This window comes from Geotrypetes seraphini, chromosome 2 (assembly GCF_902459505.1).
Source record: "Geotrypetes seraphini chromosome 2, aGeoSer1.1, whole genome shotgun sequence".
Lineage (NCBI taxonomy): Eukaryota > Metazoa > Chordata > Amphibia > Gymnophiona > Dermophiidae > Geotrypetes > Geotrypetes seraphini.
Window position 1 is genome coordinate 26,286,058 of NC_047085.1, and position 13,535 is coordinate 26,299,592.

The 13,535-nt window shown below is 42.7% G+C and overlaps 1 protein-coding gene across 9 annotated transcripts in view; it reads left to right on the top strand.

The window, feature by feature from the left end:
- Positions 1-12,841, top strand: part of FAM135B (family with sequence similarity 135 member B) — a 412,048-nt gene extending 399,207 nt beyond the window's left edge. For all 9 annotated transcript variants that reach the window (XM_033934533.1, XM_033934537.1, XM_033934535.1 and 6 more), the window contains one exon: positions 9,995-12,841. In XM_033934533.1, the coding sequence (XP_033790424.1) occupies positions 9,995-10,200 (206 nt within the window). In that variant the 3' untranslated portion in view covers positions 10,201-12,841. The remainder of the gene's footprint in view (positions 1-9,994) is intronic.
- The last annotated feature ends 694 nt before the right edge of the window (positions 12,842-13,535 follow it).

Below are 13,535 nucleotides of genomic sequence, written 5' to 3' on the forward strand. Positions count from 1 at the left end.
TTATCTTCAGTTGATCGGTACACCGATGGTGGCCAGCATTTCACGAGTCTGCTGCCTCAGGGTGTAAAACAATCCGATCAAACTAGAGCCAGAATAGAAAATTACATCAATAAACTGGACTTATGCATAACTTCAAAAAATTATTCAGAAGCCACTATGACATACCTTTTAACGGGACGCCGAAACGCCTCTCCTGATCAAAAGATGGCTGCACCATGTCGGTGCTGGGTTAAGAAACTCTCCCGGGTGATGACGTCGGACCTGGAAGTAATCGTGCAGTAAAAGTGCTGCTACTAAAAAATGCTGACATACATAAATAAAGCTGCTAGTAGACAGAAGAAAAGACTAGCGCTGCGGTTGAAAAGTTTAACATGACAATTAAAATGAAAATGAAAAAATGATTGTGAAGAACGGCTGAATAGGATCACGTGCACACAGTTATTAATGGAAAAGTCCACACAATCACACATTTAAGCAAAAACTTTGGGAGATTCATTACTAATGTAAAAGTTAAAATTCACACTATTAGTGTTCCATTGTTTATTTTCATGTGTATTTTTTGAAATTATTTTTAGTTTTTAATTTTTCTAATTTTATGATTCTTTAATTATTTGGGGTTTTTTTTTTAACCTAGCTTTTGTTATGTTTTTTGAAAAATTATAATTTATAACTTTTACTTTTCATGATTTACTTAACTATCTTAATTTTCCTATTCTTCCTACTCCTGCTAAACTCCTACTTGTGCTACAACACTATGCAAGCGATCCTGTCGGCCGAAAAGTCAAAAGATTCAATCCTGTGATGGTAATATGTAAATAGTCAGTAAAATGCGTTCAAGTCTTAAGGTCAGCCCATCTGGTTCTTCACTGTTCAATTTGTGAATCCATAGTTGTTCTGCCTGCAGGAGCCGCTGTTGTCTATTTGTGCAGTTTTCACTGATGTGATCAATCACACAACATTGTAAATCTGCAAATGAATGATCACACTCCAAACAGTGTGTGACCATAGGAGCTTGAAGTCTATTGTTCCGTATGCAGCTTTTATGTTCAGTCACCCGTGTTTTAAAGGGGCGAGTGGTTTGGCCCACATAAATCTTGGGGCATGAGCATATGAAAACATAGACCACAAACGTGGAAGTTCATGAGGTTACATGTTTCAACTTAAAAATCTGACCTGTGCTTGGGTGAACGAAAAAATCTGTAAGCTCCAGTGTTATCATGCAGGTTGAGCATTTCTCACATTTAAAATGGCCTGCGGATCGAGTAGTTAATGGATGTGGATCTACAATGTCAGATGGGCTCAATATTAAGACAGGTGTAGAGAGGGCTTATTCAAAAGTAAAGGTTCTAGATGTTAAAAAACTAACTTTGTTCAGATGGGGGATTACATTAAAGAATTCTTGTCTCGATGGGAACATGTGGAAGAAGCAGGAAAGCTGTGGGTAAAACTGACAGGAGCTATTGTAAGGGCAACAAACCATTTTGTAAGAGAAATAAGTAAAAGTAAGTGGAAAAGAAGGCCATTTTGGTTCTCAAAAGTTAACTTTCATAAACTACATAAGATCACAGAAAGAGGAGGACAGGTTAAAATATCTGGAAAAATTAAGAGAAGCTGGTCGAATGGTCAGGAAAGCAAAGATACAAATGGAAGTAAAATAGCTGGCACAGTAAAATGGGGGACTAGACATTTTTTAGGTATATCGGTGATAGGAAGAATTGCAAAAGTGGCAATGCGAGACTCAAGTGAAGGGGAGAAATATGTAGAAACTGATAAGGCTGAATTGCTTAACAAAAATTTATGTTATGTGTTCACAACTGATGCACCGGGAGCAGGATCGCAGAAGACAAACGCAAATAATGATAGAGGTGTGGTATACCCTGATCTATTTTCAGAGTATTGTGTTTGTGAGGAGCTAACTAAACTAAAGTTGGACAAAGCAAAGGGGTCAGATGGTGTACTTCCAAGGGCACTGAAGGAACTTAGGGGAGTTCTGATGGCTCCGCTGGCTGACCTTTTCAATGCTTCTCCAGGAGGACTGGAGAAGGGAGAATGTGGTTCCTCTTCGCAAAAGTGAAAGTAAGGAAGAATTAGGAAACTATAGGCTGGTAAGTCTGACTTCTGTGGTAAGTAAATTGATGGAAATGCTTTTACAATAGATAATAATGAAGTTTATCCCAGGACAAGCAGGCAGCTATTCTTGACTGATGGGTGACGGCACCGACGGAGCCCCGGTACGGACAATTTTAGAGTGATTGCACTCTAAGAACTTAGAAAGTTCTGGTAGGCCGCACCGCGCACGCGCGAGTGCCTTCCCGCCCGACAGAGGCGCGCGGTCCCTAGTTTCTTAGTTTCCGCGGAGCTAAGAAGACGCGTCTCTCTCAACGGCTGTTGTGAGAGGATTTTTTGTGAACTTCCCGCTCGCGTAAACTTTTTGAGGAATATTATTTCCTTTCCTTTTTTCTTTATTTTCTTTCTTAAAAAAAAAAAAAAAAAAATTTTGTTCTTTTTTGCCTGTTTTTCGGCCTTGCCCCGGCGGGGCCTTTAGCCACCATCGAGGCCTCGGCCTTCGATTTGGCTGAAGCCGTTTTTACATTCATGCCCCCCCAACCCGGCTTCAAAAAGTGCCAGCGGTGTGCACGACCAATTTCACTAACTGATCCTCATAATTGGTGTCTCCAGTGTCTTGGTCCCGACCATCGAGTGTCAACCTGCACCCGCTGTGCAACTTTAAAAAAGAGAACTCTTAAAAATCGAGAGATTCAACAAAAATTATTGTTTGGTGCCGAGATGTCTGATTCTACACCGGCACCGACATCGGCACCGGCGCAGTCGGCACCCACATCATCGACACCACGCGATACCGCGGCGGTGTCGACTCCAGGTAAGCCGGCTAAGAAGCCTTCCCCGTTGGAGCGTCCTCCGGTCTCGATGGCAGCGAGTCCAATTCTGCCGACCTCGAGGCGCCCACGGAAGCGCTCCGCTCCAATAGAGGTGAGCCCCTCGACATCGGGGTCCTCATCCTCGGAGCGTAGAGCGGCACCGCAGGTACCATTAAAGAAAAAGACGGTACCGGTGCCTTCCCTTGAGGAGCGTATAGCTGCTGTTCTGAAGGAACAACTTAAAGAACAGCTACAGCACCTCCTACCTCCAGCCCTGGCATCGAATTTGCCGGTACCAGTCCGGTCTGAGCCACCGGTACCGATAGTGGACCGTCCTATTTTATCGACGTCCACTCTATCGGTACCGGTACAGTCGGTTTCCTCGGTCTCCATGCCGATTCTGGCCCCGGAGCCGAGAGCTCACCATCAAGCTGTACAAACTTTGGCTCCGGTGCGTACTGTAGCATCTCCGGGTACCGAATCGGGCAGGTCGGGGAAGTCTCTTCACAAGTCCCGGCATTTAGAGCCTTCCACTCCAGAGTCTCGAGACCGGAGTTCTCAGGTTCGAGACCCTGACTTATGGGGTGACTCGGAGGATCCTCTTCTTTCGGAGGGAGAATGCTCTTCTGGTGATGAGGACCCGTCTCTTTTAGAAGCCTCCTCTAAACCAGAAGTATCTTCCTTTTCTTCATTTTTGAAGGAAATGTGTGATTCTCTCTCCATTCCTTTGGAGGCTGAGTCAAAGAAATCCAAGGCTTTCCTTGATGCCTTGGACTTTGACCAGCCTCCAAAGGAATACCTTAAACTACCTCTCCATGATATATTGAGAGAGACGTTTTATAAAAATCTGGAATCTCCTTTAACTATTCCTGGAGCGCCTAGAAAGTTGGATTCCTTGTATAAAGTCATTCCTATTCCTGGGTTTGACAAGCCCCAATTAGCTCATGAGTCCCTTTTGGTTGAGTCCACTTTGAAAAAGTCCAAAGGGGCTAGTGTATATGCCTCAGTCCCTCCTGGCAGAGAGGGCAAATCTATGGACAAGTTTGGTAAAAGGCTATACCAAAATGCTATGTTAGCAAATCGATCAGGAAATTATGCATTCCATTTCTCTTTTTATCTTAAGCACTTAATTCAAAATATCACTGCTTTTGAGAAATATCTTCCTGATAGGAAAAAGTCTGCTTTTCACCACACTTGTTCATCTCTTTTACAGCTTCGTAAATTCATGGTAAGATCTATCTATGATACTTTCGAGCTGACCTCCAGAGCCACGGCCATCTCAGTGGCCATGCGAAGGCTAGCCTGGCTTCGTGTTTCAGAACTGGACGTTAATCACCAGGATAGGCTGGCCAATACACCTTGCTTAGGGGATGAGCTGTTTGGAGATTCCATGGACTCCACCACCCAGAAATTATCGGCTCATGAGACCAGATGGGACACGCTTCTTAAACCTAAGAAGCCTCCACCAACTAGGCCCTTTCGTCCACAATCAACCTACCAACGTAGATTTGTGGCTCGTCCTCTGCCTCAAACTGCTCAACAACCTAGGCGTCAGAGGCAACAGCGTCCAGCTGCTAGACAACCTCAGCAACAACAGCAGGTAAAATCTACTCCTGCACAAAAGTCTACTCAACCCTTTTGACTTGGTTCTCCAGAACATAGCCAGTCTTCTCCCTCCTACTCAACTTCCACAGCCTATAGGAGGACGTCTTTCTTATTTCATAAGCCGTTGGGAACTTATCACGTCAGATCAGTGGGTTCTGAACATCATCCACCACGGCTACTCTCTCAACTTTCAAACTCTACCTCCTCCAAGTCAACCAAAAGAGTCTGCTTCGCACACTCAGTCTTTCCTTCTTCTCCAGGAGGTTCAATCCCTTCTCCTTTTGAACGCCATAGAGGAGGTTCCTCTAGATCAAAAGGGACAGGGATTCTACTCCCGTTACTTTTTAGTCCCCAAAAAAACAGGAGATCTCAGACCAATTCTAGATCTCCGCGATCTCAACAAATGTTTGGTCAAAGAAAAGTTCAAAATGCTCTCTCTAGCCACTCTTTATCCTCTTCTAAATCAAGGCGACTGGCTATGTTCTCTCGATCTCAAAGAAGCATACACTCATATACCGGTCAATCTGGCCTCCAGACAATACCTACGCTTCATGATCAATCGTTGTCATTACCAATACAAGGTACTACCCTTCGGTCTTGCCTCCTCTCCGAGAGTGTTCACCAAATGTCTGATTGTGGTGGCTGCCTTCCTGCGATCTCACCACCTTCAGGTCTTTCCTTACCTGGACGATTGGTTGATAAAGGCCAATTCATCTCAGACTGTTCTCCTGGCCACCAATCAAACCATCAGGTTTCTTCAACTTCTGGGGTTCGAGATCAATCTACCCAAATCTCATCTCATCCCCACTCAGAGACTTCAATTCATAGGAGCGGTCTTGGACACAATCCTCATGAGAGCGTTTCTGCCGTCCAATCGTCTTCAAACGCTTCACTCTCTATGTCAGCAGGTGCTTGCACAGCGTTCCATCACAGCAAAGCAAATGATGATTCTCTTGGGTCACATGGCCTCCACAGTTCATGTCACGCCTCTTGCACGTCTTCACCTGCGCACTCCTCAATGGACACTAACTACCCAGTGGTCCCAAGCGACGGATCCTTGCTCACGTCACATATCTGTGACATCATCTCTTCGTCAGTCTCTACAATGGTGGTTGGTATCCTCAAATCTGTCCAGAGGTCTTCTGTTCCATCAACCTCCTCATCAACTAGTCATCACCACCGATGCCTCCCCTTATGCATGGGGAGCTCATTTGAACGAGTTCCAAACTCAAGGTCTTTGGACTGCCCAGGAAAAGAAGCGTCACATCAATTTCCTGGAACTCAGAGCGATGTTTTATGCCCTCAAGGCCTTCCAACATCTTCTTTTTCCTCAAGTTGTCCTGTTGTGCACAGACAATCAAGTTGCGATGTACTACATCAACAAACAGGGTGGGACGGGCTCTCGCCTCTTATGCCAGGAAGCCCAAAAGATCTGGACTTGGGCCATAAATCACCATCTATTCCTGAAAGCTATTTACATTCAGGGAGAGGAGAATTCCTTAGCGGACAAGCTCAGCAGAGTTCTCCAACCTCACGAATGGACAATCGATCCGGTAACTCTACAATCCATCTTCGCTCAATGGGGCACCCCTCAGATAGACCTCTTTGCAGCTCCGCACAATCATCAGCTGCCCCTATTCTGCTCCAGACTCTACTCACCTCACCGTCTGGCAGCGGATGCTTTTCTCCTCGATTGGTCCAATCTGTTCCTGTACGCTTTCCCTCCTCTGCCTCTCATGTTGAGAACCTTATTCAAGCTCAAGAGGGATCAAGCAACCATGATTCTGATTGCTCCGAGGTGGCCCAGGCAACATTGGTTCTCCCTTCTACTTCAACTCAGTTCCAGGGAACCTTTTCTTCTGCCTCTGTATCCTTCTCTGCTTACTCAGCATCAGGAAACTCTCCTACACCCCAACCTACAGTCTCTGCACCTGACAGCTTGGTATCTCTCGGGCTGACTTCTCATGATACACTCTTGTCTCAGCCTGTTCGTTCAATTCTGGATGCCTCCAGGAAACCGGCCACTCTTCAATGTTACCATCAGAAGTGGACACGGTTTTCTTCATGGTGTTTTCTCCATCATTATGATCCCACTTCCCTTGCAGTGGAGACATTGTTGGATTATCTCCTTTCTTTGTCAGACTCTGGCCTCAAGTCCACTTCAATCAGAGTCCATCTTAGTGCTATAGCAGCTTTTCATGAGCCAATCCATGGAAAACTCCTCTCAGCTCATCCCTTAGTGTCCAGGTTCATGCGGGGTCTTTTTAATGTGAAACCACCTCTTAAAGCCCCTCCTGTTATCTGGGATCTTAATGTAGTTCTTTCCGCTTTAATGAAGCCTCCATTTGAACCCTTGGCTACTGCTTCTTTCAAGTTTCTCACTTGGAAGGTGCTTTTTCTTATTGCTCTTACCTCTGCCAGGAGGGTCAGTGAGCTCCATGCACTAGTGTCGGATCCACCTTTTACAGTCTTTCATCATGACAAGGTGGTTCTGCGTACTCATCCAAAGTTTCTCCCGAAGGTTGTCTCTGAATTCCATCTCAACCAATCCATTGTTCTGCCTGTCTTTTTTCCAAAACCTCACTCTCATTCTGGTGAACAGGCTTTACATACTTTGGACTGTAAGAGGGCTCTGGCTTACTATTTAGACCGTACTAAGCCTCACAGATCATTCCCTCAACTCTTTCTGTCCTTTGATCCAAATAAATTGGGACGTCCTGTTTCTAAACGTACGTTGTCTAATTGGCTGGCAGCGTGCATTTCATTCTGTTATGCTCAGACCGGACTGACACTGGAAGGTTCTGTCACAGCCCATAAAGTCCGAGCTATGGCAGCATCTGTAGCTTTCCTCCGATCCACGCCCATTGAGGAAATCTGCAAAGCTGCCACTTGGTCCTCAGTTCATACTTTTACATCTCATTATTGTCTGGACACATTTTCCAGACGGGATGGACACTTCGGCCAATCTGTTTTGCAAAATTTGTTTTCCTAATGGCCAACCTTCCCTCCATCCCTCTTTTATTAGCTTGGAGGTCACCCATCAGTCAAGAATAGCTGCCTGCTTGTCCTGGGATAAAGCACAGTTACTTACCGTAACAGGTGTTATCCAGGGACAGCAGGCAGATATTCTTGCGTCCCTCCCTCCTCCCCGGGTTGGCTTCTTAGCTGGCTTATCATAACTGGGGACCGCGCGCCTCTGTCGGGCGGGAAGGCACTCGCGCGTGCGCGGTGCGGCCTACCAGAACTTTCTAAGTTCTTAGAGTGCAATCACTCTAAAATTGTCCGTACCGGGGCTCCGTCGGTGCCGTCACCCATCAGTCAAGAATATCTGCCTGCTGTCCCTGGATAACACCTGTTACGGTAAGTAACTGTGCTTTCTGGAATCCAGTGGATTACAGAACCCAAGGCAACATGGATTCATTAGAGGCAGGTCTTATAAGACAAATCTGATCAATTTTTTTGACTGGGTGATTAGAGAATTGGATAGAGGAAGTGCTCTAGATGTGGTGTATTTAGATTTTAGCAAAGCCTTTGACAGTGTTCCACACAGGTGTCTAATAAACTGGGTGCCCTCGGGATGGGCCCCAAAGTGAATGATTCGGTCAGGAACTGGTTTGAGTGGAAGGTGACAGAGGATAGTGGTCAATGGAGATCTCTCTGAGGAAAGGGATGTTACCAATGGTGTACCTCAAGGTTCCTTTCTTGGGCCTGTTCATTTTTAACATTTTTGTAAGCGATATTGCTGAAGGGTTGTCAAGTAAGATTTGCCTCTATGCAGATGATACAAAATCTGCAACAGAGTACACACCCATGATGGTGTGACTAACATGAGGAAGGACCTAGAGAAGCTTGAAGAATGGTCTGAAATTTGGCAGCTAATATTTAATGCTAAGAAATGTAAAGGTCATGTATTCGGGCTGCAAAAACCTGAGGATATGGTATAGTTTAGGGGATGAAAAACTCTTTGTGAATGAAAGAGGAGCGGGACTTGGGAGAGATAGTATGTGATGATCTTAAGGTGGCCAAACAGATTGAAAAGGTGACGATGAAAACTAGAAGGATGCCAGGGTGTAAAGGGAGAGGTATAGCCAGTACAATTCTGGGAACCATACCTTCAAAAAGATATAAACAAGATTTAGTTGGTCCAGAGGAAGGCTACTACGTAAAATGGTCTGTGGTCTTTGTCATAATGCGTATGGGGACAGAGTTTTAAAAATCTCAATATGCATACTTTGAAGGAAAGATAGGAGAGGTGCATTAGGTGAGACTCTCATTTGAGAGGGCATAGGATGAAATTAAAAGGTGATTTGCTCAGGAGTAATCTAAGAAAATACTTTTTTACAGAGATGGTGGTAGATACGTGGAATAAGCTCCCAGTAGAGGTGGTGGAGACAAAGACTGTCTGAATTCAAGAAAAAGTGAGACAGGCACATGGGATCTCTTAGGCAGAGGAGGAGATAATGGATGGGCAGACTGGATGGACCATTTGGCCTTTAACTGCCATCATATTTCTATGTTTCTATGATTTCTTATGCCACGCCCCATTCAGAATGGATTCTACCTGCATTTCACAGTTGTCTCGAGTGTAGTTCGAGTGGCTTGACTCGAGGCAGCCAAAAGAGAATATACGATAGGTTATGTGACAGGGGATTGAGTCCCACTGCTTGCTGCATGCCACAGTTGTAGAGTTACACAAGTGTTGGTGCACACAGGTAGGTGGTGTGTTGATTCCACTTCTTATTGTTCAGAAAAAAACCCCACACTGCTGTGTTTATCTCTATTGGTTGCTTTTGCTGTTATACCTATTCCTGTTGCAGAGCAAAGCTAATGCTCTTGGGGAGTTCCCCCAAAACCTTCTTTATTATTATTTCCTCTCCTAGGGTTTTTCACTTGCATTGGTACATTCTGAGGAGAGAGGATACTGCCCAGAGAGACAAGTAGGTGGAGCTGAGAAAAATGATTGATGTCTTCTACAATCCATCTGAGTTGAAGCTCATAACCCATTCATAAGGAATCATATGCTGTTCTACAGGAAAGAAGATTATTGAGATGAGAGCCTAATCCTTCCTTCCTTTACCCCATCTATGGGCATTAGTTTAAGGTGATAAATTATCTGAATATTGGTAAGAATTTTGTAGACTCTTTTTATTAAAAAAAAAAATATATAAATATATATATATATATATATGGAATGTGTTTTAAATTGTACTTTTATACTTATTGCTTTGTTTTATAATTACTGGTAAATTGAATTATCTACATTAAACCTTTGTGATTGGATGTAACATGCATTCAAATTGAATTGGAATTTTTTCATACAAATTTGAGGGAAGACCCTTAAATAACATAATGGGAGATTCTGCCTGTTTGTCTTTCTCTATAGCAAACTTTTACCCAATCCCTAATTCACAGGTTATGATGAAAAGGTGCTAAGAGATAGGAGTACTGTATATTAAATGACTGATTTCAAGATGAAGACTTAAATGTAACTTCCTTTCACTATTGTGCAGGTCCTGTTTACAAAGAGATGATAAATAATCTTCTCCAGCCATTGACTGAGGTGAAGGGTTGCACTTTAATCCGACACAGCGTATTCCATGCACTGCCTAATACCGCCAACACACTAATTGGAAGGGCTGCACACATTGCTGTGCTGGATTCTGAACTCTTCCTGGAAAAATTTTTCCTTGTTGCAGGTCTGAACTACTTCAAATAGTCATACACATCAGTGAAGACAGCGGAAGCCAGAAAACAGCTTGATAAATACAGCTGAATACCAGTGCCAAAGTATTAGGGTAGAGACAAGAGATGCAATGTACATAAAAAATAGAAGGGTACATACATATAAATATTGAGATGACATGTAAAATACTTTTATTTTCATGTAGGTTGCAGAGATATATTACAGAATAGAGCAGTATGATCTTATTTTCTTAACCTCAGAATAGTCTTAGAGCCCCTTTTATCAAGCTGTGCTAGAGGTTTTTAGTGTGAGCCAGCGCGGTAAATGCTCCGATGCTCATAGAATTCCTATGAGCATCAGAGCACTTACTTTGCCAACCCATGCTAAAAAAAAATCTCTAGCGCAGCTTGATAAAAGAGGGGGGGGGGTTAGTTTATAGAGAACTTGCAGACAACATTGCAGAAATGGACTACTTCTGTTGATATAAATGGGATCAACAGAGCCCCTAATGCTGTTGAATGCATTATGCTAGATTTGTTTATTTTTAATCAAGGCATACGTCGTCTTGTCTTTATGGCTTTGTAAGTACAAAATGAACATGTAATACAAATGTATCTTCAATTCACATCAACTCCCCTTTTCCCATCCTGCAAAGGTGAAATGTTTATTCAAAATGAAGCTTTGATGGGAACTGTTCCTGATGTTTATTTTTGGAAACAGTATATTGTATTTACCTTACTTCTCCCTCTCTAGCTTACTCCTACCTTCTCTTCAGATTTTCAGAAGTCAAAAAGAGAGAAAACAGTAATTTGACAAACCAACGGTTAAAAGCAAAGTCACAATCATCATGATATTACAATCTGTCTGAAACTTTTCAGGCCAACAGTATCAGGAAAATATGTCTAACAAAATTAGTAAGATAATTCTTGCACATTCTGATTTTTTTATTCTATGCTTTTAAAGAAAAATAATCAAGAATTTGAAAGCACTTCTATAGGCACTCCCCTCTCTTCCCACCCCACTATTAGATTCAAGCAAAATTGAGATCATATGATATAAAATGCAGGTTATTTTCAAAACCATTTCTGTAGGTAAAATAGCATTTTAGTTGCAGAAATGGGCTTTTGCAAAATTGTCCATCCTATGTGAACATCTAAACAGGCTGTATGCACATTCTTTTGTGTACAGCGAGCAGGGGTGTTCCCAGGGTGGATTTTGAGCAGTTTGTATTTATAGTGGTATGCAAAAGTCTGGGTCCACTTGTGAATTTTGCATTCTTTCAATTTTCTGACCTTTTATTTTAATTTCTTTGTTGACTCAATAGATTTGTCTATGCACCACATACATTTGGCTGTTAGAATCAAGACCATGCGTCAAAACTGGATCAGAACTGTCCAATCAGCACACATTTCTGAGCAATCAGGAGGCTGCTTTCATCAGCCAATCATAGTCCAGATCTCTAGGTAACAGGGCAGCTAAAAAAATTGCAGGTTTTTGAGGTTTCATACACTTTCTTAATCAACCATGAACAAGACTCGAAACCTGATGTTGAAGGAATGTGTTTGTGTGTCAGTGATAAGGGAGGAAGGATTTTCGTGCCACCAGATTGCTAGCAAAGTAGATTGCAGTCACAGCGCAGTAGTAAAGGTTGTACAGAATAAGAAAACAATGGGTTCCATGGAAGACAAGCCTCGGTCCAACCATCCATATGCGTCAACATCACTCCAAGACTTTGACGCAATTCATTGACCAATTTCAAGTTGACCTCACCTCAGCTACTGCGTGAGTGGTCAGGCAAGTGTCATGTCAATGTCACCTCATCAACAGTTCATCGCTGGTGCCTTCAGTTTGGTCTGTGGATCTGCAATGCATGCAAGAAGCCACTGATGATTGACACCCAAAAGCACAACCAGATCGAGTGGACACAGAAGCACTCAAGCTGGACATGTGAAATGTGGGAAAAGAGTGCTTTCCAGCAATGACCTTCTCCCTGTTTGATAACCAGGCCCAAACCTACATGAATAGGTTTCCTGGAAAGGAGTTCAAGTCTGAATACCTCAACCTCATTGTGAAGCATCATTTGAAGGTCATGTTCTGGGACTGCATGGCTGTCAGTGGTGTTTGATGCCTGCACATTGTCGATGGAATGGTCAATGGGACTAAGTACATCACAATACTGCAAAAGTGCATGGTGCCATCAGCTCAACAGCTATTTCCAGGCCAGTTCCTGTAACAAGCTGACAACGCACCTTGTCATTGCTCCAGACAGGTGACTACTGGAAGCATCAGAACAACATCAAGTCAATCGACTGGCCTGCCCAATCTCCGGATCTGTATCCGATTGAGAACTTGTGACACAAGGTGGCCTGGGAGATATCCAAGAGATATCCAACATCAAAACATGAGTTGATTGAGTCACTCATTTTAGCCTGGAACCGTGTTGTCGCCCATGATCACCTACCTCATCAAACTAGTTCACTCAATGCAGTGCAGACAGGTAATCAAGAAAAGAGGGTGGCCCGCTCAATACTGAGCCATCACTGATGCACAAAATAGCCCTTTTCAAGGCCATTAATTTGAAAGAGAGATGACGCTCATATGTACTTTTATTGGCAGCGAAATACGTTATGCAGAAAAATTATTAACATGATAACTTAAACAAACTCAGAAATTTAAGGCCAAGCTAGAATAAAAATTTGATTCTAATAGCCAAAAATGTTATCATTTGGTACACATACAAATCTATTGGGTCAACAAAAGATAAATAAATAATAGGTTAGAAAGTTGAAAGAATGCAAAATTCACAAATGGTTCCAGACTTTTTCACACTACGATATGTATATGTTTTTGAAAATTCAAACATATATGCATGAATTGACTCTGAAAAATATTAATGTACATCATTTTCTTGGGGTAATTTTCAAAGCAGATGTATATGTTTTCTAAACAGATAGTACAGCTGGATATTGAATGTAAAGGTAAGCAAGTCACCTGTCAGCTCTAGGGATATACAACAGAGACAGCATTCATAACTTTGGGGAAAAGAGAATTTCTGCCATTATTCAACTGTAGCACCTGTGGCTAGAAACTTGTTTCATGTTAGCCATTTTACCTGCCTGATAACCATTGCTGTGTCGGGAAGTAGCTGTATGAAAATAGGCTGCAAAAATATCATATGAAATAACTTAGATGGTTTCAAATCATTTTTATATTCAATAATGCCATTCATTTAGATGGCACCACTGAATATCCATGTATAGGTTAAAATGTCTAAATTGTACATTTTTGTTAAATTCTGCTCTATTCCTAGACAAGTGGGTTATACATCCCCAGTCATGAGACTATTTGTAGGAAGCCTCATTTACATC